At 41.7% G+C, this 27,763-nt stretch overlaps 2 protein-coding genes across 5 annotated transcripts in view; one reads left to right on the forward strand and one right to left on the reverse strand.

Annotated features, from left to right (window-relative positions):
* The window catches only part of LOC103706893 (serine/threonine-protein kinase EDR1-like), a 60,446-nt gene extending 39,217 nt beyond the window's left edge, over positions 1-21,229 (forward strand). For 2 of the 4 annotated variants that reach the window (XM_039125506.1, XM_039125507.1), the window contains exons 8-17: positions 1,627-1,722; positions 4,303-4,389; positions 6,509-6,626; positions 12,343-12,622; positions 14,886-15,009; positions 15,106-15,125; positions 15,301-15,457; positions 20,412-20,700; positions 20,794-20,866; positions 20,946-21,229. In XM_039125506.1, the coding sequence (XP_038981434.1) occupies positions 1,627-1,722; positions 4,303-4,389; positions 6,509-6,626; positions 12,343-12,622; positions 14,886-15,009; positions 15,106-15,125; positions 15,301-15,457; positions 20,412-20,700; positions 20,794-20,866; positions 20,946-21,028 (1,327 nt within the window). In that variant the 3' untranslated portion in view covers positions 21,029-21,229. Of the gene's footprint in view, positions 1-1,626; positions 1,723-4,302; positions 4,390-6,508; positions 6,627-12,342; positions 12,623-14,885; positions 15,010-15,105; positions 15,126-15,300; positions 15,458-15,569; positions 15,876-20,411; positions 20,701-20,793; positions 20,867-20,945 lie in introns of those variants that run through there. The other 2 variants (XR_005511458.1, XM_039125508.1) reach the window with 2 other exon arrangements.
* Positions 21,230-21,284: 55 nt separating this feature from the next.
* LOC103706894 (F-box/LRR-repeat MAX2 homolog A-like) lies at positions 21,285-24,412 on the reverse strand. The gene has a single exon (XM_039125509.1). The coding sequence runs from the start codon at positions 23,726-23,728 to the stop codon at positions 21,506-21,508; it is 2,223 nt and encodes a 740-aa protein (XP_038981437.1). The 5' UTR covers positions 23,729-24,412; the 3' UTR covers positions 21,285-21,505.
* Positions 24,413-27,763: the final 3,351 nt, after the last annotated feature.

Genomic DNA, 27,763 nt, shown 5'->3' on the forward strand with positions numbered 1-27,763 from the left:
TGCCAAAGGCCTGCAGCCACCATGCCAAGGCTGCAGCCTTGTGCCACATACCACCTAGGCTATAGCCAAGGCCCTATGAAGCCATGTCTTAGCCACTTCTTTGGGCAGCCATGTGAGGACTTGGATGCCTATAAATAAGCCTTGGAGAGGCACATTTTAGGGACCTTATGTCATATGTATTCTCTTGTATTTCGGCCTTAGGCTTGGGAGGGCTTTGCCCTATTGTATTCGGTCCTAGAGTGTCTCTAAGGAGTTGGGCTAGTGAGAACCCATCATAGTTCCACTAGATTATGCTTGTAAGCTTCATTTTGGGAATAGAATCCACCTCAAGCTTTCCTCTAAATCCACTTGTGTTCTTGAGTTGTTTTCTCTTCAAGCCAAGGGTCGGGCCAAGCTGCAGCCAGTAGACCCGCCCCTTGCCTTGATTCCCTTGGTTACTAAGTGCTCGGCACACAACCGGCGTTACCCGTTCGGCCCGCATCCGTACATCTTGAGACATCCGAAAGGAGCATGAGGCGAAGGGTTTGGTGTGGTGACTCGGGGCCGAGAGCCACCCTCCAACACCCTAGCAGGTCGGGTTTGCGGGCGCGGGCATACTGGCTGCCCGTCTGTGGCCTGCGCGCGTGTGGGTGCGCTGCTGGGCGGGCGCGCTGTGGCCGCCCTGCCACGGCTTGCTGCCGCTGTGGCCGTGCTGTGCGCGTGGCCCTGTGCGTGCGGTCTGCACGGGCTGATCCCATGCGTTGCTGCTGCTGCCACCGAACCCCTTGGCCGGTTAAGGGTCGGCCGGCGTCAAGGCTCCTCAACTGGCCTCTCTGGCCCTCGGATGTTGCATGGTCCTCGCTGGGCATGGCGCCATGGCAGTGCCGCTTGCGTGGGTCCTCAACACCTCCGTCGCACCCTCGCGGTGTCCGCCGGCCCCCTGTGGCCCTGTGCGGGCGACATAGGCCGCTCTTTCTCCCTCCCTCCCTGCGCGCTCTCTTTCACCTCGTCTTCTCCGACTCCGACTGGGGCTCTCGGTATGGGCCCAGTATCAAAACGATACCGAGAACGATGAATCAGTCTGGTAGGCCACCGGTACGCCTACCGGTACCGGTTCAAAATACCTGGGTTATGATTATATTGCCCGCACTCCCCTCCCTCGCTGAAGTCCTTTGGTATAAGGTTCAAATATCCTCAGTGGGGGTGCCTGAAGCAGTCAAATTCATTTTATCAAAAGAGACCAGTATTGAGAACATAAGTATTGGCAATCTCTGAACAGATGCCAAAATACGTTTCATGAATTTCACCTGAGATGCAGATAATAATGATTTTATCTACCACCTCTTCTTGAAAACATATGCACAATTGGATTTTAAAACAAACTAATGCCGTTGATACAGATTCCAACACACTGGTGTCAGGCACATCTATGTGGACAAGTTTGTTGATTGAGTTATATAATTTTCGGCACTTGCTTCCTGTCTTTAAACTTGTTATTGTCTAGATTTTTGACATCGAACATAAATATTCGTGATAGATATTTGACTGTCCAGTGCTAATTCATCCGAGCCAGCATTTTCTTCCAATTTTTGTTAGAAAATGCTAATTCTTAAGCACAATTTTGTGACATTTTTGGTTTTTTTGCAGTCCAGAGCATCCTCTATTTAGAACACGGGGGAGATCAATGCTTAGTGGTGACAGACAATCATTCAGGGAATATGCAGATGGTGTAGCTGCATCAAGGTTCTCAGAATAACTTTCATTCTAGATTTTGAATTATGGATTATTCTAGTGTACCTCATGTTTTACATTTTTCATCTTCTGTTTTAACGATCCTCGTAGCTGAAGAACATCACCTTGTATGTTTTTCTTTTCTCTTTCAATTGTAGGTTAATTGGTGCTGGTCTCGGGACAAGAACTCAGTTGTAAATTTTGCCTGCAAGTAGTTCTTGTTTTTAGGATGAGGGTTTTCTAATAATATGGAGAGTTATCATATGTAGTTTCTAGTGAATAATTTTTAGTTGTACCGAATCTTTTAATATATATTGCTTGTATTGTAGATTAGCTGGTAGCTTGTTGTACCATTCAGAATTTTTTTAAACTTTAGTAGATTTTCTTTAACTGCATAGACGGTCCGTCTGCTTGCTCTTTTTGCCAAAGTTGTGGCAACTCAAAGTGAGTGGTGCATGCTATCATGAAAATGTATAATGGTGGAAAGCAAATGCAACTTTTTAGCTTTTATGGTGGATTAGAAAATTTGTAACAAGCTTGTGTATGGCAGGTTGTTGACCCAGAGGATATGTTGATGGCATATGTTACCTAATCTTAGCAAATGCCTTCTCAGTTCTTTTAGTTTGCTGACCATCCAATGATCAAAGCTAGATGTGGTGAAGATTTTGGAGGTTAAACACTGAAAAACTATTGATCGGAACAAACTATACATGGCACAATTTTGTGAAATATAAATAAATTAAGCACTGATTAAAATTAATGATCCTCAGTTCTTTGATTTATATCTCTTATCCATAACAATGTGGCACAAGTTACAGATATCTTGTATGTCATTTCCTGTGTCAGTACGATACTTAATGGTCACCAAGTTATCTTCATCTTTGATTATGATCTCTTCTCAACTCATCACCTTCGTCATTGCAAATGTGTAGCTTAGTTATGATTCTATCATTGTTCTTCATGAAAAAATGATTAGACATATGGTAATGCCATCATGAAGAACAAAGGGCATCTATTAAGACATTTTTGTCCCAAAAAAGGGGCTCGTTCTAGGTGATCTATGGACAAGGTTGAGTCACTCGAGTGGTTTTAGCCTGTCATAGAATATGGCACACTGTTAGGCATAAATGCAAATGCCTGGATGAGCCTTTTTGATACCTTAATAGGTTTGTTTATATTTACTCTATAAACCAAAATTATAATATCTGTTAATAAGCTTCTTTGAATTACTGTTGCAAATGTTCTTCAAAAAGAAATTCTTCCAATTACAAGTTTAACTTTTTTAGTGAATAATTTTATACACCTTCGAGCTACACATTTTCCATGTAAGCACATGGACTATTATTCAAGCTGTTATTTTCCATGTGCTTAACCAAAGTTTTCTTTATTTGTGTCTAATAATTCCAAAAGAAATATTAATATTTTCCAGATTCTTGCAACTCTTTATAGTGTAAGTTTCCTTGCAAATAATATCTATGGCTGTAGAGAATGGCCCGTTTAGCTTGTTTAACATCCAATGATATACCTATAAAAAATCAATCTCCAGAATTATAGTATCGCATGTTCGCTTACCCAAGAATCATGTAACTTTTACTATGATGAGTTCCAAAAAATACCTACGCTTTACAGGAAAGCTAGCTTAAATTAGGTAAATTAGCCATAAGTATCTTGCAAGATATCTCATGCAGCATACATGCTTAGGCTTTTTTTTTCTTTTATGAAGATTCAAGGTGTATGGGAGGAGAGATGGAAACTATCATATTAGTGTAGGTTTTGAGTATCTTGCGCTGGGGTTGTGCTGGTCTGACACACCATACAAAACCATGCTATGCTGTGCCAGTGCTTGCATGCACTAGCATGCATGAAGACTGTGTTGCGCTAGGCGCTAGCTTGCAATTGTGTTGCATGCTGGTGTGGCACTTGCATGGTACATGCCAAGCGGTACAACACATCACAGCTGGCACCTAAATTATCCTCCCCATAAATCTCTCAGCAACTGTCTGAGGAGAAACAGAGGCAAGAGGGTTATTTTTGTTTGAAAGGGGTGTATTCATGAATCTGTTCTTTTATTTGTTTTGATGTGGTATGAATGCAAAGTTGCGAACATATTGGAGAGAAAGAACCTTCTGGATACTAGATGAACATGTAATTTTAAGAGAAGCCAGGAATTATGATTTTCTTTTCTAGTTTGGTACTCTTGGGGTTGCCAGCAAGGGGTCTTTAGTTATCTGGTCATATCATTGGACACATACCCACTAACTTATTGGACATTTGGTTTGAGCTTGGCTCTTTTAGGCCTACTGTTCAGTATGCCTCTGTGATGTGTTTGTATAGTATGAATTATGTATTTATACACAGATGTATCACATATGTATGTATATATGTATATTATGCACATACAGATACGTGGAGGTTATACACTATTCTTTTAGTTGGTATTTCATGAGTCTACTTCTTATTTTGCTTTTTAGACACTCAAATCTAGGATTAATTGTGTTTATAAACATTGATTCATATCCTATTTGCATCCATATGCTTAGCAAAATTTGTAAAGCAATTTTTGGATGGATATCTTGAGCATGTTACTTGCAGGTCAGATGGTGCATCGACGTCTGATCTTCGTAGGATACGAAGAAGAAGCATTAGTATTACACCTGAGATCAGTGATGATATTGTGAGGTTGTTCTTTGCTTTAGTTTGAGTAGTCCTTTGTTCATATTTTTAGTCCCTTTGTAACTTGCAGTTTTTCCAATTCCACTTGTTCATTTTCTTCTTTCTTGCCCAGTTTTTCTCCAAATGTCCTTGTTGACAAAAAAATTAAATAAGGCCTGGTGGTTGCAAAAAATGCATATCATACATTATGCAGGGAATTATGTTAACACATTCAGTATAGCAGTATTATGGCCTTAGAATTATAAAAATCACGTGTCTATAGGGTTAAAAGGGACCATGTATAATTTTGTACCATATCATAGGCTTACAACCATGTAGGGCGGTCACAAATTTATCTGTATGAACTCAGTTTCATTCAATGTCTCCAAATTACACATAGGAACTGTTTCAATAATTATGTTAACATAGTCCCAAAATTTCTGGAAAATCTATAATTTGATTTAATGTTTTAAAAGTATTCATTATGTTTGTACTTCAAACTTGTCTTAGGTGTGGTCTGTGTGCTTCTATTGATGCGCATTTATAAAAAAAAGTGCAAATACAAGAGTTCTGTAATATATCTGGTGTTTAATAATTAAACATGTGGTATGGGTGGTTAAAAAATTTATATGCATAAGCATGAAGCAATACAATTGTTCAAAAGAAGAGGTAAATTTTCACATGGTAGCTTTCTTATTAGGCTGTACTTTCTGCCTTGTGGATTGGCAAGTAACTGGCATGCTGTGACATGGTATATTGGTTGATTCAACCTGATTGATACATTTAACCTTGGGAACTGATATCAGGTAAACCTGGAAATAATTTTAGCTATGTTGCAAACTTGCAATACTCCAACAAACATGTAGAATGCCCTTCTTACAAGCCTTCCTGGAGACGAATATTGAAGGATATAATTGCCGGTTGTTGATTTTGGACTAGATATTTGTTGAATCATTCAACATGCACCACAATACCAATATGTAAAACCATGGTCTACCGAACCGGTCCATACTGGCCGGTTCGGCCTGGTACAGACCGGTCCGGCCTGGAACCAGTATCCGGGCCATTTTTTTTAACCACAGCGCGCGCGCTATAGTGTGAGAGCGCGTGGCCCGAAAATGCGGCCAGCTCTGGAGCGGACACGGTAGAAAACTATTTTTTTTTTCTAAACTTAGACCGGTTCGTACCAGACCGGTTTTGGTATGAACTTGTCCGGTAGGTGACTGGTACACCTATCGGTACTGGTTCGGCGTACGTTGCGTACAACTCAAATTATAATCGACTTAAAGACCTTCCTATTCCTGACTTGATATTATTAAGCTAGGATTCTTTAGATTCTTCCTATTCAAAGGGAACTTGTAATCTCTCTGAATTCAACCCACTTGACTACTTGAAAAGCCACGTAATTAGAAGTATTTCAAAGCTCAGTGTTTAACTAAGGAAAAGTTACATGATTAATTTGAATATAGTTTAAACTTTTCTTTTTGCAACAATTCAAAATAAATATGACTATAGTCATATGTACCGTATTTTGCAAGAAATGCTTTGGTAAAATAATCTTTTGTTTTCTAGTCAACCTTTAGGAGAGCATTCCTGAAGTTCTGGAGTCTCATTTTCTCAATGTATTTATCTCATAACATGCATGGATATGTGTCATGAATCACGAAATGCTATATAAATTTTGAGAAGACAATATCGTGCTCTACCATGTGTGCAATCATACTGTCAATAACAATTTTTGATATCATTCTTCTTCTATCCTAAGCAGTATCCAATTAATAAAAAGTTAAATGCAAGCAAAACACCTCATGCATGGAATATTTGATGTGGATCGAGCTTATTATGGACCATTATGTTTAATGTAAGTATATCTTTTACTGCATGTAGAAGTATTTATTAGGCAATCAATATGGTTGAGTTTGGAAAGTAGATGCTCTCATATTCTTGCACCTATTCTAGCTTTTGTTTATGCTTTTGCTTTATACAAATAAGACATGACACTTGCATTTTTACTTGAAATTTTGTGTAACCAAATTATTGTCAAGAACCTTTTTTTCTTAAAAGCATGAAGCCATGAACTAAGTTTTTTAAAATAAAATAACTCCATATTTTGATTTGTCTTATCTCTTATTTAATTTGTCAACAGAGCTGTTCGAGCAATGAATGAAACATTAAAGCAAAATCGTCTCTTAAGGGATCATGGTGATGAAAGTTCAGGCTTGTGCTCCAGAAATGACAAGAACTTAAATGAACCACATAATGATGTAAGCTTCTCATTCTTAGTAATAGTTGTTTTTTTAGTACCCTTTTCTGGTCATTTCCATCTTGGCATGACGTGTCAGAATTATTTGCAGGATGGTGATGGATAAAGTTGCACTATGTGTACATACATTAGTTAATCATGCCTTAGAATTATGCTTTAATTTGGTTTGTTGGGATATGATTTGTTTTTGAGATTGATGTATTTCTGTATATCAAAGTATGCTTTCTGTCTCTTATAATCCTAGTCTCTTACTCTCTTTCGAAGTCATATGGACCTTGCTTGCTTCCAGTTGATTTCTCCATCACTGATAAGTTGTCTTCTAACCTGTGTAATGCCTCAATTAAATGAAGGCTTTCATATTGCTTTAAGTTTTCTTAGCAAGAAACTCAAACACCAAGAGATTGCTTCAAGAGTTTGTCATTAGATGTTCTTGACCTTTGATGGATTATATTCACAAGTTTGTCCTCATTGGAAATCCTATATAGATCATGGAAGGCTAAGGCTGCAAATGGGTCGGGTCGACCCGAGACCCGGCCCGGCCCGACCCGTGTAGACCGGACCCGACCTGAATTTTAGGATCCGCGGATCCGGGTCGGGTCCTAAAATTGGACCCGAATCATTTTCTGGGTCGGGTCTGGGTTTACCGAACGGACCCGACCCGACCCGAATGGATCCGAAAAGAGAGAGAGGGGGAAAAGCAAAATAGAGTTTTTTTTTTTGTGTGGGTCGTGGCACTATTGGTCCGTCAGGATTCTCTCTCAATCTATTACACTGTTGCTACCTCTGGTGTCTCGGTAGCTGGCTCTTTTTTTTTCCTTCTGTTTTTTGGTTTCTGTTTTTTTTAACTTTTGCAGGGAGGAAGTGAGGGAACACTGAACTGAATATGGGTCATGTGCCCGTTTTCTGCAATGGAATTGGATTTTGGAAGAAGGTCTGGGATTTTTTTTGTCGTCGTGAGAGGGGAGCTGGGAGACACCAAGTGCCGTCCAATCAGTCATATAGACAAAAAATAGTGGGATATGAAATTTGGCTTGTAGACCAACTTAGTAAGTCATGGGTCATCCATTCTGACTGGAGGTCAATTGCAAGTCTTTCAAGTCATGGGTCACCCAGCACCTCATAATTATGATATGACCAAATTAGATTTGCCCAAATTCTTTCCCAAAAGCACAAAAAAGTGGACCCGATTCGGACCCGAACCCGATCCGATCTAGACCCGACCCGACCCGATCTTCAACCGGGTCAGGTCTGGGTTCAAAATTAGGACCCGAAGAAAAAACCGGGTCGGATCGGGGTCACCCGACCCGACCCATTTGCACCCCTATGTTAGGCTCTTGATTAAAATTAAGATTACTTTGTTTTTATCATATAATATACTTGCATGTTACCTTAGAGGATGATATCCTACTTCATGTATACTATGATATTGCCCTTAAATTTGTATTTGTTGCATTAGGGCAGCTCCCCTAATTTTTCTCTTCTATCTCATAAAATTAAAGCATTTAGATTTTTGGAGTCATCTTTAGTGGTTTGTCATGAGGAAACTCATTTTGCGAGCCAATCTACTTCCAAGCTCCAATGCTGGATGTAATCAACTTGTGATTCATGGAAGACTGTCGTGGTCCTCTTGCGACCATTCCAACAATTTTTGGGCACTTTCCTGGTCTTCTTTCTATCCTATAGTAGTATTGGGTAGACTTATTAGTATTTTTGAGAATTATGAGGCATACAACCTTCTTCCTCTCAGATCTTGGTGTAATTTCTTTATCTCCATTCTGTAAATTGATGCATGGCCACTTTTCTGAAGCCGATTCAGTTCTGTAAGTGTTGCCAATAAATCCTGAAAAGAATTGTCTATTATGACTGAAGTATGATCTTCCCCTTAAAACCATAATAAACTATGCATAACCTTTGTATTTTCACTTACATTTTTTTTAGTCCACTCTCATGGCATCCTAAATCTTGTTATTTGGTTGCATTCCATTGGGTACTGTTGCAGAGTATATTAGCCGTCCGCTAGAACTTACTTTCAATCCTATTGGTTTTCATTAAGACAATGATTGATGCTTGCAATGTTTTAAATATCTGTGGGACGACTGGGCATCTCACCGTTCCTAGCGTCGGTGTGGTATGTGGGATGAGTCAGGAAATGGCTTGTGATGGGATGGGACATCCACTATCTCAAGTGTTTGTAGGTGGGGGGTGTCTTGTTCCATTGAAATTTGAGACAGTCCCATCCTACATTATTTACAACCTTGGTTACTTGTTTGGTAATTTTGCATTATGTTATCGAAACAGAAAATTGAGACATTCCCATACCACAGTATGTAAAACCTTGGATGTTTGTCTGGTGGTTTCATGTTATTGTCTCTTGTGCCCTATAGATGTGGATCTGCTATATAGGCTACAATTGTCTGATTTCTGGTAGCTTTTAAGGATTGGCATCATTCAGTATCTATTGTTTTAAATTATACATGAATGGATAAGGTTCACTCAAGGTCGGAGGAACCGGTACTGAGCACCATACCGGTTATCCGGCTGCACGAGTCGGTACAAGCCGTGGGAGCCGTACCGATGAGGGATGGGAGAGAGGAAGAGAGAGAGAGAAGGGGGAAAGACGCCGGTGGAGGCCACGACAGGAGAGGTCGTGGCCGGTTCCTCTATTTCGAACGAAACAGAGGTCCAGCCGCGGCTTAAAATTTTTTAGAATTTTTAAGTGAAGTCAGCAAATCAATTGAACACTTTTATGAGAAACACTTTATATTATAATTCTACAGTGCAATTTTCACGAATTGAAACCCAGCTTTGCCAAGTCCTGAGTGTGGCAACAATTACAATGAATCATTGGCCTGATTTTAATATGATCAGTTGCCGCAGAAACACATAATTGTCAATTTAAACCTCAAGTCATGTAATCATAAAATGATGGATCTTTTGGAGCAAGTAAGTTTCATTCTAAATTCAAATTTTGTAGCTTACAACTCAAAATCATTATAGAGGTCACTTCCATCATCCCATAATATATAACATAGCTCATTACGTCATATTACATATAGATATATTATACTATTCTTATCTCACTACTAATAGGCAACTAGAAGCCTTAAATTTAAATGCAAATATTGCCAAGTCTCTCTACTGTAGAAAAGTGGCCTTATTATGAATACCAAAACATTTGAGGCTTGTTAATAGGCTAATACCAAGCAGCCTCTCACTTTGAAATATAACAAATATAGGTAGGTAAGCTATACAAGTATCCAACATAACAAACAATATCAAGGTTCATCATTCAATGCATATCGTCTTGTACCAAGCATAACCTTACAATACCAATACCAAACCAGTACTCAGTACAGGGACATACCGAGTGTCAGTACGTTGAACTGGCATTTTACTAATGTGATATCAATATGGACATTGAAACCAGTATTACGAACCTGGAACAATATAGTTTTCCAAAAAAGTAGAATGATAGAAGCAATAACGACCAGTACTATTTGAAACTCAAGAAGTCATGAAACATTATCTTATAAGAGTTATTAAATAAGTGCATTAGCCAAGATAGCTTACTTGTAAAACATTAAAAACACTTAAAACAAATAGTACAATCAAAAACATATCTTTATTCATATAGTTGAAAACACTTGTTTCAAAGCATTGAATACACTTGGAGTTTCTTCGTAAAGTCAATTCAGTATTAACTGGTTAGCAATCATCATATCTCATGCCGGTTGCTCAAGGGTTTACTGATGAATGGGCCCACTAACTAAACATTCACTTGTACCAACTATTATACTAGTGGGTCAAGATTGATGCGTCAACTATTATACCCATTTTCTAGGGTTCACTAATAACCAACTACTATACCTGCTAGATTTGCATTGGAAACAATTATTATACCTGTTTCTCAAGGATTCACTCATTCATCGACCAGAGGGTTTTCAATCAATAAATATAAGATATTCACTTTTAAATAGTAGGACAGCAATAAAGTCTTTGAATGGATCAGAATGATCAAGAGAAATTTCTTTGATACATTGATAATGTTTGATTTTAAAAAGCTCAATTTGGCATTAATATATGCTTAAACAAATACTCCAAGCTCAAAGGAAAGTTTACAAAATTAACTTATTGCAAAAGTATTAGTAAGAAGTGTTCGGCAAAATCATGAAACTGTGATTGCTTTAAATCAAGCTAGGATACATGTTGTTCCATCATTGTATAACCAAACAATTTACTATGTCTGAAATCCATAAAATAATTCTGATCCCAATAAAGCGAAATATTTTGATCTGACTGTTGCCAAAACATTGAGAAAACAGATTTCAAAAATCAGTGAACCAATTTCAAAAGCTGAACCACCACTTCCTTTTTGCTTTATTTTTCCTTGCTTCCCTCAGCTTCACTTTCTCCTCAACAAGTTTTTCTACTCTATGGTTGCTGTTTTTTGGAGCATCAAAAAGGTAGCAAGAAGGCTGAAATCCCCTTTGATAGCTGATTAAATAGCTGAGGTGGCCAGTCATCATAAGGAAGCTAGGTGTCAACTATTGGCTACCATGCAAGACTGCAAGTAGGAGGTGGCAGCCAAGGAGAAGCATGAGGTGGTGTTAAGCATGGTCATAAGGATGGGGTGGCATTAGCATGAGATGGCAGCTGCTTGAGGAAAGCATGAGGTGGCAACTTATTAGAGAAAACATGCGGCGGACATAATTCTCTAGCATAGCAATTTAGTCATGGAAGAATTTTCTTATTCATTCGTAGGTCTTATTAAATGAGTCCTTGCTAATATAATTCCTATATGAAAGATTCATTAAGGATTCTATTAACACATATCCGTAGCTGCTACTATAAACTAAGCACCCATAAACAAATGATCATCTAATACCCTATATAAAAGCAGATGGTCAGGGGGCATTTGGTTCTCATCTCTTTGGCCAGCAGCCCACCCACTCAAAGTTTCTTCACTTGCTTTTGTTTATCTTTCCACCCAATGACTCCGTGACAACTCCTATTGGCAGCTGGGGTACGGCCGCTAGCTGGCACCACCTCTACTATTTTTTTCCATTCCATGCATCATGCATTAAAAAAAAATCTGTCCCACTGCCCCATAAGAAAGTTTCTACATACGGTAGGGCTTTTAGTAACCACCTAACAATGCATACCATAGGATCAAGTTTTGTTGATTTGATATTTCTAAGTAGGACTTCATAGAAACCAGGACTCTTTTAATTTTCAAAATTAGCAGCTCTCATCATCATCTCAAATTCCCTTTCATCACAAGAAATAATAATAACTTACACAGCTGATCTATTTAAAAATAAATTTTAGAAAAGAATCTCCTAATTTTTTTAACTTTACAGATAATCATTAATTGATGTGTAAAATATGATGCATCTACACTATATACTTGATATAAATACTTTTTACTGGTCGAAAATATGTATGAAATATGTATTATATATTCTATATGATCTGGGCTAGGGGGCTCACAAACTGCTAGCTTAAATTTAGTGGTTATATTAGACTTCCATTGCTTTCCATAATTTGCATGCTTGCTTCATAAGTCCATAATCAATTGCAAACTTTTTCTTTGAAAGCACTTCTTCATCCATTGCTTTCTTTGGAAGTTATTGCTGCCATAATTCTGTGTAACATTGTATTGATGTTTAATGGCTTTTTAAATGATTTGGGAATCAACTCATCAATTTGATGATCAGGATGAAGTATCCGGTAGACTATCTGGTACTTACAATGACTCAAGAAAGCAAACAAATTCCATGCCGAAGGCTGTATCACTACCTTCATCACCCAATGAATTCAGGGGTCAGACTTCAGAGAGAAGTGGAGCTTCTGATTTTCTAAGAACAGAAGATTTGGTATCATCAACTTGGAACAAAGTCTTGCAGTCTTGTCCATTTCTGAATAAGCCTTTATTACCTTTTGAAGAATGGAATATTGATTTCTCAGAGTTAACTGTTGGAACACGTGTTGGGATAGGCAAGTACTTTTTTCCAGCTTGAAATCATTATTTACTATAGTTAAAATGTTGCATGGCTGCTTCATTTCTGTTGATTTTGCTTCCCGATTGATAGTGAATATTTCACATTTTGAGTCTCATGTTGTATTTTTGTTTTTTCTCTTCTTTTTCCTATGCTTGTGTAGCGACAATATCCATCTTTTGCTTCTAGTTCATTTGTTTCATTTACATTAGGGAAAGCTACATAAGAGAAGAATTGCTACTTCATTTTATTAAAAATTGAGCTTCTACTTTTGATCCTTACTGTAGCATTGCTATTTCTGGCATAGTAAGCATGAGTTATTTATGAAGTAGGTTAACTAGCTATTGATATATTCCTACTTCTTGTTCGCCCATATTTATGTGCAACATAGAATTGTTCTCATGTTAACTGCTTTCCTTTTGATGTTGACATTTTCAATTTGATGTAGCATACAAGCTATTAAATAGCATATACATTTTTTAAGACTTCAAGTTAGTGGTTACCATCTTCCACTTCATGTGTTAAGCAATTTCTGTTCAAGCTTTGCAGCAGATAACAGGAACCTCAATTAAGCTTTAGATCATGAACATATCCAGTGGTGGCTAACTTTATCTTCAAAGGATTAGAGAAACTGGGCCTATTATAGACATGTTTTTGTGTTTCTTCAATGAATTGTTGAATGTGTAACCATTTCATCTTGACACTCTGAAACCTATGCATCCAACACAGTGTCAACTGTCAAATTCTGTTATTTCTTTAAATTCATGGACTTTCTTCTGGGAATCTCATGTTTGCGCCACTTTCTTGAATACTTATTACTCAAACCTCCTATATACTTGTGGGTTGTATTTTGCAAGCCATTATGCAATATGGTATGTATCACATGTTACTGATTTTGTATGGCACGACTATCACCTCACCTTTGCCAAACTACAAAAAATATGCAGCTTCCATGGTATATGTAGCCAACCTGTTTGCATTTGCATCTAGTTATTTTTTTTTTTCAAAATTGATTTATCATCCAATATTTATAAAGTTTGACTAGTATCTCTCACCACTTGTACATATACTTTGCTGGTAAACTAATAACAGTTTTTGTTACAGTTAGCATTTAGGTACTGTAGCGTATTGGGCTATTTTGAATGTACCTTATCAGTCTAGTTGGGTACCAAACTACCAGTACTAGAACATTTCTTGGCACATGCCCCATACCAACCTTAGTTGCTAGAAGCGAGCTTGGGTGCAGGATGGGATTCAGGTGTAGGTATGCGGAAGCAGATCTGTGAAAAAATTTTAATATGAAAACAGTTGGGTTGAACTTACCATCGAGATTTCTAAGTAGGTTTGGCACCCTAAGCGGAAGATTCATTTTATTAAGGTACTGACACATGGTACTATTTGATGTGCCGGCTCTAACAGTGTACCATGCGTCATTATGGGGGTGTATAGTACTAATTTAGTGCATGTCGTACTATACTAGTAAGGCACTAGTATAGTATGGTGCTTGGTACAATACTTAAACTATTGGTTATGATAAAGTTCGTATATATGTTTGTGGATGTTGGTTGCATTAAGTGGCATGTGGAAGACCATTTTCTCAAGATAATAGACAGGAAGCAAATCATGCTTATCTTGGCTGACTGTGACCGGACATCATACATCAGTGTGATGCCATATAATTCAATTCTTTCTGAAGGAGTTCATGTATGTTTTAGTATCCTGAATCTCAAGATCTGTATGAGGTAGGGTTGTTTTGTTGGAACATGATGGAAATTCTTATCCTAACAACCATTTTTGAAACCAAGAACTGTGCTGCTTGTCCTTTGTTGCACAGTCATGCTAAAGCTGTGATGCATTTTTGCACATACAAACAAGCAAACATGCACCATGCATGCATACCTCTATCCGTGTTATTAATGTTTTGACATCCCTTATTTTTCTTGCCCTTCCTCACCTGACACCATCTCTCTCTCTCTCTCTCTCTCTCTCTCTCTCTCTCTCTCTCTCTCTCTCTCTCACTCTCACTCTCACTCTCACTCACTCACTCACTCACAACACACATGCATTTCTGTACATGCAGGCCCACTTCATTTGATATTTGCACTTTTCTTATTTTGCATTATATATATTCGCTACTCTGTATTTGTTTTTCTGCCTGCTATTTGTTTGCTATTTGTTGCTGCTCAATGAACATTTTGGCTAATAAGGCTATTACTAAGAGGGTGATCAACTAAAAAATTGTGTTCTTTATCTGTCTTTAGGGTTTTTTGGAGAGGTCTTCCGCGGCATATGGAATGGTACAGATGTTGCCATCAAAGTTTTTCTAGAACAAGATCTTACAGCTGAAAATATGGAAGATTTCTGTAATGAAATATCCATACTGAGGTACCATTTAATTGTGATTAAGGGATATCAGCATTTTCTTCCTTTACATGATTGTTTGCTGACAATGTGTTTTTTATTTTTATTTTTTATTTTCAGCCGTCTTCGGCACCCAAATGGTAATGTTCTTTACCCATACTTATATTTAGTATTTTCATGTAGTGTATGATGATTTTTATTTTCATTTATGTGATGGGATCCATACTATCATATTCTAGGAGAAATGTGCACTAGGAGCCTCTCGTACCTTAACGCATAGAAGTTTATATTGCTGTCTTGGATACTATTTTGCAGTTATATTATTTCTTGGTGCATGCATGAAACCTCCTCATTTGTCAATGGTTACTGAATACATGGAGATGGGATCATTGTATTATCTTATACATTTGAGCGGCCAGAAAAAGAAACTCAGTTGGCGTAGGAGATTGAAAATGCTCCGTGACATCTGCAGGTGTGTACTCGCTATTTTTTTTTACTTTTCATTTTTACCTTCTTTTTTTTTACTTTCTTATCTCCATTTCTGTTTTCTGATTGTCTATATATTCATATGTTGACTTTCATAGGAATAACTGCACTAGCATTGAATAGGGCACATTCATTGTTAGTGGTTTAATGGTTGGCACTTGGCAGAACTCATTCAAGGGAAAGAAAACTTTCATCTAGGCCCAAAAATACTGTGGTGACTTTAAATGTTGAACTTCAGAGACACAGCTTCCATGGTTTCTCACTTCATGTTTTGGTTTCATTAACCTATCAGCTGTGTCTGTTGTTATCTGTCTATAGTTTTATTCCATACTTCGAAACTGATCCTGGAGACTTATGAGTATTCTTAGGAAGTGAATTTTATAGTTATTTCAGCTATATTGCTATGCTGTGATAGCATATGTACTAATGTTTTACCTGTAGAAGGAAAGAACTGAAGATAGAGAGACTGCTGGTTTTTTGCTGTCAGAGGATGCAAGAAGGGCCTTATGCCCAAACGGTGGAATAACAACAATTGGTTCATCAAAATATGCTGTAAACATGACAACATGAACAAAAATGAGAAGTCACATATTGAGGTGGAGATCAAGATCATGAGTGAAAACACCTTAATGGTATCCATTTTGTGCTGCCGTTACATTGGAAACTTGAAGGCAAATTTCCCTCTAATTGCAGGCCTGGATCACGCGATTAGATTAAAGCAGTAGTGGATTATATCCAGCAATGGTCATGAAGCCTGGTAATGAATGACTAATCACCTTTGAAGGGTTTATATCTTTAGAAGATCAGGACAGAAAACCTAATAAATTCGATCAAGTGATGATTAATTTTTTTGATCAGAGTTCAGGAGTTCGAGCCACTTGAAGTTGGTATAAGTTTAATGGTGAAATGATATACATATATGCATAGATATGTGATTAAGGCTATTAAGGAGGGCCAGTTCTTTTTTTTCAAGGGAGAAAAGGGTCACAACTCACAAGACTTTTTAAGTTAGTTAAAATATGTGCTTGAGTAACAACAATTAACATGTGTCCCGTAACTGGGTGAAAATGACAGTTGTTTGGACTGCCATGACAATGCCCAGAATGGAACCTGATGGCGGACCACTGCAGGGAGGAGAGAAAGAGGAAGAAGAAGGGAAGGAAGAGGAAGAAGAGGTTATAGAGACGCAGAAAGAAGAGAAGAGGAGGAAGAAAAAGAAGCAGCAGAAAGGAGGTTAGGGTTTTTTATTCAACCATTCAATTGCCTAATACATGAGAGGGCAGGCCTTTAAATAGGCCTTACATCATGACCTAGTCAACTTTATCAATTGACAACATACCAAAATTGAACCCTCAATCAATTGATTAAGTCAACCGATTGATTACATACCAAAATCGATTCAATCACTTGACCTAATTATACGACTTAACAGCTAATCCAATTGACTTGACTAAAACAAAAGCAATTAACCAAATGGACTCGACCAATAATAAAAGCAACTAATTGACTCCATCATCTGAATGAGGGGCTCTAATGTCCCCATCAACTCCTCCCAGGTGGGGAAAACTCGACCCCATCAAGTGCAGGTTTGGCCCGAAATATTTCTGCAGGCATCCATGACAATGAAGCCGATGTGGTTGTTGTATGGTGTGAGCTTGATAGGTCTGCGGGCCTGTGGTTGTAGTTGGGCCTGTGTAACCAAGAGGGGAGGTGAAGCAATTTGTGGGAATGGTTGTGGTGTGAATAGGATTGGGGAGGGGGGGAATGATTGTGGTGTGAACGGGATTGGGAGGGGGAGCCGGTTTGGTGTGAACGGGATTGGGGAGGGGCGGCTAGTTGGGCTTGGGCCTGTGGAAGGATTAGGGTGTGGGCTTGGGCTTGTGGAAGGATTAGGGTGTGGGCTTGGGCCTGTGGAGGGATAAGGGTGCGTGGGCGGGTTGCTGTCTGATGGGCCCGAAGGGCCTGCTGTCTATTAGGCCCGAGAGGAATGAAGAGGGGGGCTGGCTCGGCTTGTGAATGTTAGGACTGAGAGTGATGCGGGAGGGGTTTTGGCTCGATGGCCTATTGAGGGGAGAAGCAAGGTCGGGTGTGGTCTGGAGAGGAGGTGGGAGCGGAAGGGGCTCGGTGCAGAGGGGTTAGGTTTTGGGGATTGGAAAACGTTGGGTGAGCTGCGGCCGCAGAGGGAAAGGGGAGGAGATGAGGGGAAAGAGGAGAGGATGGACGGCGGGTGGCGGTGTGGCAGAAAAGGAAGGAGGAGAGGGTTTGGATTTCTGTGGAGTTGGGGGGGAGAGGCGACGGTGGAGGCCTCGGCGGAGGGAGGCGACGGCGGGGAGAGGGAGCTGAAGGCAAAGGAGGCAGCTGGGGCTTTGGTGGCGGCTGACGGAGGAGGAAGTGGAGCTCGAAGGCAGCCGACGGAGGAGGAAGTGGAGTTCGAGGGCGGCCGCGGGGATGGTGGCTCACGATGGCGCGGCTGGAGGAGGTGGCGCTCGACAACGGGCAGCGAAGGGCGACGGCGGTTGGGCGGCTACGGCGCGGTGGCGATGGCGGATGGCGTGGCAGTCGCTGCAAGGGCAGAGGAAGAAGAAAAGGTACAATTTTTTTTTGGAGCTGACACATGCAGTCACGTGCGGATTTTTTTCCGGACCTGGGTTATCGGGTTTTGGGTTAACGGGTCTCGCACTTACCCGTTAAGCTGGTTGTCTCATTCGGGAGGGTGCACCGATCCTCACGGTGGTGGCTGCGGGGGAAGGCTGCGATGGCGGAAGGCGGGGCTTCGACGGAGAGGGCGGTGATCTCGGCCGCAGCTCCGAGGTCCGTGGAGACAGGCGGCGTCCGGTGGCTCGAGGGGGTTTTCACCGGCCGACCGTGGATTGCTAGGTTGGAGCCCTTGGTGGCGTTGCTAGTAGGGGGGTTGCGGCGATCTCTAGTGGTGAGCCGACGGCGAGGCGGGACGTCGCCGGAGGAGATGGACGCCGAAGAAGAAAACAGGGGGTGTCGACGGTTGTTGAAGGGGTTTTGGTGTCGTGGAGGATAATGGTGCTGGAGCTTGGGTGGAGAGGGTGGTGAAACAGTGGGGTTTAGTAGGAGAGGTGATTAGCGAAAAGGAGAGGGGGATTCGGGCGGCGGGAGGGGCTTCGGCGGCCACAATGGAAGAGGGGTGTTGCGGTGGGTTACGGCCGAGAGGGGAAAAACTGAAGGAGAGGCGAACGGGGGAGATAGGGATTCTTCAGAACGTCGAGAAAAGGAGAGGAGGTTTGAAGAGGTCGGTTTGGGACGAAGGAGCGTTCGGATCGTGTACGGATGCAGTGGTGGGGATGGACGTGAGAGAGGTGGTGGGACAGGGGTTTAGTGATGGTGAAATTGGGAGGGAGGAACCCTTCTGGCAAAAACCGAGGGAGGGGCCTAGTGAAATCGAGAGAGAGAGAGGAGAGAAAAGAAACTGGATCGTGGCTTTGGCAGCGGGGGCAAAGCCGGCCTGATACCAAGCTGAGGGCGGACCTCTGCAGGGAGAAGAGAGAGAGGAAGAAGAAGGGAAGGAGGAGGAAGAAGAGGTTATAGAGACGCAGAAAGAAGAGAAGAGGAGGAGGAGGAGGAGGAGGAAGAAGAAGAAGAAAGGAGGCTAGGATTTTTCATTCAATCATTCAATTGCCTAATACATGAGAGGACGGGCCTTTAAATAGGCCTTACATCATGACCTAGTCAACTTAATCAATTGACGACATACCAAAATTGGACCTTCAATCAATTGACTAAGTCAATCGATTGATTACATACCAAAATCGATCTAATTATTCGACTCAATTACACGACTTAACAGCTAACCCAATTGACTTGACTAAAACAAAAGCAACTAACCAAATTGACTCGACCAATAATAAAAGCAACTAATCTACTATAACAGACAAATGAAAAAGTCCAGATATGAAGATGACTTATGCCGGAGACATGAGGCAATGTCAGACCTAAGTTGATGTCTCGAGGCATTTCTGATGTTAAAGGAGTTCTGTTTGTGAAGTGGCTAAAGGAGCCCTGGTCTGTTATCATATTAGGTTAGGAAGTAATATTTTTATCAGCATTCAGTTTAGGGTTGTTTGTTTAATATACATTTGGAATGAAATTTCCAGTGTTTCTTCTTCATATGCATCATGGTGATGGTGTTGACTGAGGCTGGTAACATCTTCAAACAAGGTGATTATTTATGGGCCATATGTAGTGGCCTCAACTCTGCCATTATTATACTGTTCAGTTTAGATTTATGGGCCATAAGTAGCGGTCTCAACTCTGCCATCATTATGCTGTTCGGTTCAAATTTATGGACCATAAGTAGCGGTCTCAACTCTGCCATAATATACATTTTCTCTGGGGTGCCTGTCCCTGTAACCCAATAGGGAGTAACCGCAAAAGTTTTTCTCCCACTATTTAAAGTTACTCATTTCTTACTTGCCACGTATATCCTTAGATTGTTGCTCTCCTGAAATTTCAGAGAGAACTCAGGACTCAGGAGTGTCAAAGGTACTAATTAGGTTTTAAGCTGCCAAGTCATTCCATCTTCAAATACAACACTTGTGAAATAGTTTATGTTCGCCTTTTGCTTGCCTTGCGTGTGGCTGCAGAACCCGATCATGACATATTGGTCTCGAAACCTGGCCAGTAGGTCTACTTAGTAGCCAATCTAACATGATATGTATCCAAGTGTTGTTTGCTTTATATCACTGTTTGTCATATATCACCTATAAAGCTGTAACCAATCTTAATCTGCATCAAAGTTGCCTTGGAAATGTCAAAATATGTTTTTCTTTGAATGTTATAATTCTTTTTTGGGCTTGCACTTCATGCTAATAGTGTAGGATTTTGTTCTGCTAGCTCCCATTCAGTTTAGGGCTCTCTTAATCATAAAGTGAATTTGGATGATCTCTCACGGTTGCTGCTTGGTTTTCAAGGGGGTTGATGTGCATCCACCGGATGAAGATAGTTCATCGTGATCTGAAAAGTGCAAACTGCCTTGTTAATAAACATTGGACAGTTAAAATATGTGATTTTGGGCTTTCACGAGTCATAGCAAACACTCCCTTGAGCGATAACTCCTCCGCAGGCACCCCAGAATGGATGGCTCCTGAACTTATACGCAATGAACCTTTTACGGAGAAATGTGACATTTTCAGCCTTGGAGTTATAATGTGGGAGCTTTGCACTCTGAGTAGACCATGGGAAGGTGTACCTGCAGTTCAAGTAAGCCATTATTTTTTTGTTATCAACAACGTAGTTTCTGAAGAGAGAAGTTAGCCCTGAAATGGCTGCTGCTTGTTATCATCTTCTGTTCAGGTAATATATGCAGTTGCTCACCAAGGAACAAGATTGGAGATTCCTGAAGGTCCCCTTGGCAAGCTAATAGCAGGTGCCTTGATGCTGTATCTCCTAAAATTTTCCATGCAATGAATATATTCTATCTCCTGATTCTGGTATCTCTGTTGTAGATTGTTGGGCAGAACCCCATGAGCGGCCTAGCTGCCAGGAAATACTCACCCGCCTGCTCGACTGCGAGTATGCCCTCTCTTGATCTGAATTGTAGTTTGTGCATGTACAGCAAGTGAAGAGACACTCGACTTCTAGCCGCGGCTTAAGTTGTAAATTAGCTTATGTTTTGGTGCAATAGATGAGTTTCTTAAGCTTCACTACAGCATCGATATATTGTAATTTCTTGTCAAAAATATAGAAATATGAAACATCAATGAAATATGCATTGTGTTTATTTTGTATGTTATTTTTAAAAATAAGTGTTTGATGAAATTTCTAGAATAAATAGCCCGCAAATATGCAAAGGAAAAATGGTACTCTTGTTAAGCTGGAAACTGCTGATGATTACTTGAAGAACTACTGTTAGAAGGTTGCTGTGAGAGAATCTCAGACTGCTCTAGATCCTCTCAGGTCCGACAGTGCAATTTACTATTCCAAGGAAAATTGAAAATTTACATGATATTTGATGATCATTATCTACCTCACTAGTGAGAGTGGAAGGCTTTATTTCTTTGTATAATCAGTCAGGAATGGGGCGCCTCCTTAGAGCGTCCTCAAAGCGACTACAGGAGTCCACTCTTATCTCCGTGCTCATGTCATACTCCGGTGCTGGATAGTAGTCTTCTCGCAGCTGTACGTCCCTGAGGTTCGGCATCACCAGAAAAAATCTCATGAAGTGTTCGTTGGCGGTTCCATGGATGAACAACTTCCGCAGGGCGATGCACTCCTGGAGCAGGCCGGCTGCTGGAAGGAAGAGGCTCCTCTGGTTCACATCCCTGTCCTGCGGTGGCCAGTAGTCGAGCTCGTAAAGATTCAGATCTCCCATCCCATGGAGGTAAAACCTCTCCCATGAGCTCAGATCCTTCCGACCGGTGGGCGCGGTCAGAGCATAACCAACCACATCCCTGCAGTCGAGCGTCATCTTTGAAAGCTTGGGATAGCAAGCGAGGGAGCTTAATCCGAATACCTCCTGGGCCGGCATTGGGCATGTCCGGCAGTCGCCTTCCACCTTGATACGTATCTCCTCCAGCTCTGGGCAGCTCTCCAGTCCAGCATCTGCCAGTGGAATCAGCAATTCTCCAGCAGGAACCCAGAGCGAGAGGTGGCGCAGCTGCTTCCATTCCCTGCACCAAAGAGCCCCAATGCCATTTCTGCTACAACCATTGCCAGCCCAATGGTGGTTGACTGCTGCCTCCGAGTACCTACACCTCGTCGTCGAGCTATCAGCAGGATCATCCGCTACGTCCAGGAAGTCGATGATGTCAGCATCGGAATCCTCGCTCGCCTCCAGCTCCATCTCATTCGACTCAAAGGCATCCCCAGCTGCCGCCTCGAAACTCAGAGGCAACTGTTCGAGCTCCCGCTCGGCCCAGATGCAATCAATGCGGAGGCGCTTGATTCGGTCGCGAATTGGCTCGACAGCTCGCAATGACTGGGGGACATCGAGATGCTCGCAGCGGGAGATGCCGATATCCACGAGGGTCGAACGAAGCATGCCGGCCATCTTCTTCAGCCCTGACTCGGTGACTCTCTTGCAGCCATGGATCTCCAATTTGGACAGCCTCGAGCATCCCCGGGCGATCGCCACCAAGCTGGCATCCGTGAGATCAGCCGAGTTCTTGATGCGCAAGGACTCCAGCCGGCCACAGAGGGCCACCCCATCCAAGTACAGCCCGGCGGCCCGGCAGACGCCATGGAATCCCCCCAGGCTGAGCGACGCTATCTTGGGGCATCTTTCGCTGAGGGCCTCCAATGCCGGCCCCGCGTCTCTGACGTTCTGGCACAGATCGACAGCGACGTCCTCAAGTAGCGGGAGGGCGGCGAAGAGGGCCTCGAGGCCCGCGGCGGTGATCCTCGCATCGTGCGGAGCGAAGCCCTCGGTGTCGGGCTGGGCGTTGGGGGCGTGGGCTGCGGGGAAGACGGCAGAGGGTTCGGCGAGGTGGAGGATGGAGAGGCGGGGGCAGTTGGCGGCGACGGCGACGAGGGCCTCGTCGCCGACGGAGTCGATGTAGCGGGGGTCGAAGACGCAGGGAGCGAGGAGGTGGCGGAGGTTGGGGCAGGCGGCGGAGATGGAGACGAGCTCGCTGGTCCGGAAGCCCTCGGCGACGGGGCTGAGGAGATCGAGGCGGGCGAGGGAGGCAGCGGCGGCCGGGAAGGCGTGGAGGGCCGCGGGCACGTCCTCGGCCCAGCAGTAGAATTGGGAGAGATCAAGCGAGTCTAGCGAGGGGCAGGCGGCGAGGAGCGGGGCGAGGTCGGCGCCGTGGGGGTGGTGGGGGGGCCGCTGGTGCCAGCGGACGAGCTTGGCGTGGCGGAGACCCGGCCACTGGGGGGCAAGGGCCTGAAGGGTGGAAGGATGGCGGGCGTAGAAGGTGAGGGAGGTGAGGTTGGGGAAGGCGCGGCGGAGGAGGAGGGCTATGAGGTGGTGGTGGTGGTGCTCCTCGGTGGTGGGATGTTCGTGTTGGTGGTGGTGGTGGTGGTGGTGGAGGAGGAAGGGGTGGCCCCAGGGGGAGAGGTGGGAAAGGTCGAGGTGGGTGACGGAGGCGAAGCAGGTCGGGAGGAGGAAGAGGTCGCGGACGTTGCCGCGGAGGCAGAGAGAGGAGCGGGTGAAGCGCTCGAGGGTGCGCCACCTGCGGCACACCAGCGCCATGCAGTTGCGCGTCCGCGTGTCCTCTACGATCGAGAACACGGTGCTCAGTATCGCCTCCGGGAGGTCGTGCAGGTGAGTCTCTCCTCCTCCGGCCATCTCTTCTTCTTGTTCCTCTCGAGATGGGAAAGTGAAAGTCGGAAAGAGCAGGAGAAGCGAGGGAGGAAGGAAGTGGTGGTGGTGGTGGGCCTGGCGGCGGAGATGGGGATGGATGACGTGTGTGGCGTTATGGAGCCGGGGACTTGGGGGAGGGAGGAGACGGTTGAGATTTGTCGGGACTGGGAGAGGTGCTCTCGTGTTGATGCCAAGATCCACGGGAGGCCTTGTGCGGCATACTTGGACATCCGGTGTCGTCACGCTTTCCTTTCTTATCCTCCTATGTTTGTTTTCCTCCTCGATTATGGAAATTTGTTACGGTCGGATTTTCCCCAAGATGCTCTCGTGAACAAACAGGCTGCTCGAATTTGCTATTTCAAATCTGAAACGTGTATCCATCCATACTGAATCAATCACCTGACTCAACCGGTAAAGATGCCTTTCCACAAGCTCCGCTCCTCCGAAGTCCAACCGAACCATCTTGCTCCTCTAGAGTTAGTATTGGATATGAATAGATCCGAATACGCGCGGTTAGATCTATGATGTGCATCAGTAACCTCCATCGAACATGTCTAATGGTCCAGTTGTGCTGTCACAGGCAAGCATCAGAATGGACTTAACAAAGGTGAGTTAGTTACTTTAGGGTGTACTTTTATCTAATTCACCGAGTTAATTTATTCGTTTTCACAAATGTGAGTCTCAATGATAGGTGTTGGGTGGTTAAATAGGATATATTTCAATGTGTCCGGTTCTACCGCCTATTCAATCACCTAATATTGATCCTCTCTTTTTTTCCCCATAAGTCCTCATCTGTTATTGATTAGTCAAATCTATCCAAGATTTTTGTCTCAGCCAAGATCTTAATTTTCGTATCGGTATTTAACATCTCCTAATACAGTATATAACATGTGACCCTTGTTATTTAGGTCAGTATATGCTGGTATAGTTTGAGATATCAGTTGATCTGGATTGATGAATTGGATGAGATTTTACACACCTTGTCTTACAATTTTAAACAGGCATTTTATGATTAAGATAACAAGTGCATCACAAGAGTAGCTCTATTGTTGTTCTATTTATCAGCTGAGATTTAGATGTTTTGGTCCCAATATGACTGAGATCTTCGAATATCTTGTCCATATCTAACTTCTTGCAACTTCGATCTTGACCTAGATAAGTCGGAGTCTTGGTTCATCTCGAGCACCAACTTACCTGATTGATTGATATTTCACCTTTTCAAAACCTAGGATACATGTAAATGGATAGGCAGTGAATTAGATAGAACGAGGAAGAAACATGAATAGCGTGAGAATTCAATCTCTTCCTATACCATCACTCAAAAGATAGCCTTGTCCTAGTGCATGACCTAGGCAGGCTGATAACAACCATGCGGCTTGGTAGAATCATGTAGTCAAATCCTGGTTATCACAATCTTGCTTTTAATTGTATGATCAAAAACGCAGGTCAGGTTGATCACGTAGAATCCATCCAATTGGCAATTTCCTACAATTCCTTGTCTGGGAATCAGACCTACTAAATCTGGACATTAAATTTGGCTTACATCAGCTTGAATTGTGGCAGCGGTCATATCCCTCTGCCGAGCAAATAGAGATTATAGTTTCAAATCTTGGGATGGTGTTACATACTTGTGCGCATGGGTCTCCCTCCCTTTCTCTCAGTTATATAAGATTAATTCAGAGAATATACTTGGGGCTGCCTCTTGCTTCAAAGTTAAATGCCCCTAGGTCCTCGATTCCCTCAAATTATAGGGACATCTCACGGCGCGTGACAAAGTATAAGTTTTTTCCAAGTAAAGCCAGTGCAAGGCAAGCATACACCAGGCCAACAAGTCAACCGAGCTGCGCCCCATTGTGCTAAAATCTAGGGATGACAATTTATAACATAGCCCGTCAACCTGATCTACAAACGATCCACTCTAAGCAAGTTTAGTTTTAATATAAATAGATTTGGATTATAAATGAGTTACACTACAAGAAAATACATATTCAGCGACTAAGATTCTAGTCGCCGAATAACCATATTTGGTCGCCGAAACCTTTTCACGACTAGCATACCTTTCGTCGCCGAATCCTAGTCACTGAAAGGTTTTGGCGACCAATATTTTGTGGTCACCTAAGGTACACCAACAACGACCAACATTTGGTTGTCAAAGAAAATTATCCGCGACCAAATCTATTGTCGCTAATTTCAACGCCGACCAAATAGTTGGTCGTAGAAGATTTGTCTTCCGCTACCAAAAAAATGGTCACTGAATGTCTATCTTCTCCCACCAATAGTTTGGTCGCAGAATGTATTGGAATGTATTGGCAACAAACATTTTTTGGTGGCAGAAAGTATTAACCTGTATTTAATTAACAATTCAAATTATAAGCTTAATATTTATTTTTGGGCTCGTTCCAAATCCTGTACAACCAAAACATCCTATCCAATATTCATATTGCACAATACATTTGCTCATCCAAATAGAAGTATACACAATGTTGGAGAATCCATAATCATTCATTATAAATATCATCATCTATAAGTCTAAAGTCAAGCATACCTATTAACCATACATCACAATGTTTCATCCATACCATATGTTAAGGTATAGGAGGGAATTTGTCGTATGGCATCGAGAAAAGGTATATTTATTTGAACAGTTTTAAAGACTTTCATTATTTCATCAAAGTTAGATTGTTTCTTGGAGTCCTGAAGTCTACTGGGAAAGGGAACCTTAGGTTTGTATGTTTCTATGGGTTCTTCCTTTTTTTTGATTTATCCTGTTCTTTTCCTCTCTTCTGAATAGGGTTCTTATCGGATTCATTTTTATTTTTTTTTCATGTTCAGAAAGTTGGACTTTATTGTCCACTTGCTTGCCAGACCTTAAAGTGGTAATACTCAATAATTAGAACTAAATGGGTGTACAAAAATAAGCTTGATGAAAATGGAGTTGTGGTTAGGAACAAGGCTAGACTAGTAGCAAAGGGCTATAATCAAGAAGAAGGTATAGATTTTGATGAGACATTTGCTCCTATGGCTAGATTCGAAGCAATTAGACTATTACTAGCATTTGCATGTTTTAAAGATTTCAAATTATTTCAAATGGATGTAAAGAGTGCTTTCTTAAATGGGTATATTAATGAGTAGGTTTATGTACAACAACCTCCTGGTTTTGAAAAATCAACAATACCCTAACAATGTTTACAAATTAAATAAAGCACTTTATGGTCTAAAACAAGCTCCTAGAGCATGGTATGAAAGACTTAGCAAATTTCTATTAGATCATGAATTTTCTAGAGGGAATGTTGATACAATCTTATTTTTAAAAAAGAAAAATAAAGATATGTTAGTAATGCAGATTTATGTAGATGATATTATTTTCGGTGCTACTAACAATCGTCTTTGCAAAGAGTTTGCTGAATTAATGTAGAATGAATTTAAGATGAGCATGATGGGAGAGTTGAACTACTTTCTCGGACTTCAAATCAAACAATCCAAGGAAGGAATTTTCATCAATCAAGCTAAGTATATCAAGAAAATGCTAAAAAAAATTGATATGGATGGAAACAAGTCAATTGGCACCCCATGAGCTCATCATGGAAACTAGACAAAGATGAATCAAGTAAGTCAGTAGATCAAAAGTTGTATAGAGGTATGATCGGATCATTACTATATCTTACAGCAAGTAGAGTTGATATCATGTTTAGTATATGCATGTGTGCTAGATATCAATCTAATCCTAAAGAATCACACCTAATTGCAGTTAAAAGAATTTTTAAGTATCTAATAGGAACAAAAGATATAGAGTTATGGTACTCTAAAGAATCAAGCATAGACTTAATAGGGTACACTGATTCTGACTTTGCTGGTTGTAAACTTGATAGAAAAAGCACCAGCGGGTCATGTCAATTCTTAGGAGAGAACTTAATCTCATGGTTTAGCAAGAAACAAAACTCAGTTGCACTATTTATGGCGGAGGCCAAATATATTGCTGCCGGGAGTTGTTGTGCTCAAATTTTGTGGATCAAGTAACAA

Source organism: Phoenix dactylifera, chromosome 4 (assembly GCF_009389715.1).
Source record: "Phoenix dactylifera cultivar Barhee BC4 chromosome 4, palm_55x_up_171113_PBpolish2nd_filt_p, whole genome shotgun sequence".
In the NCBI taxonomy this organism is placed as follows: domain Eukaryota; kingdom Viridiplantae; phylum Streptophyta; class Magnoliopsida; order Arecales; family Arecaceae; genus Phoenix; species Phoenix dactylifera.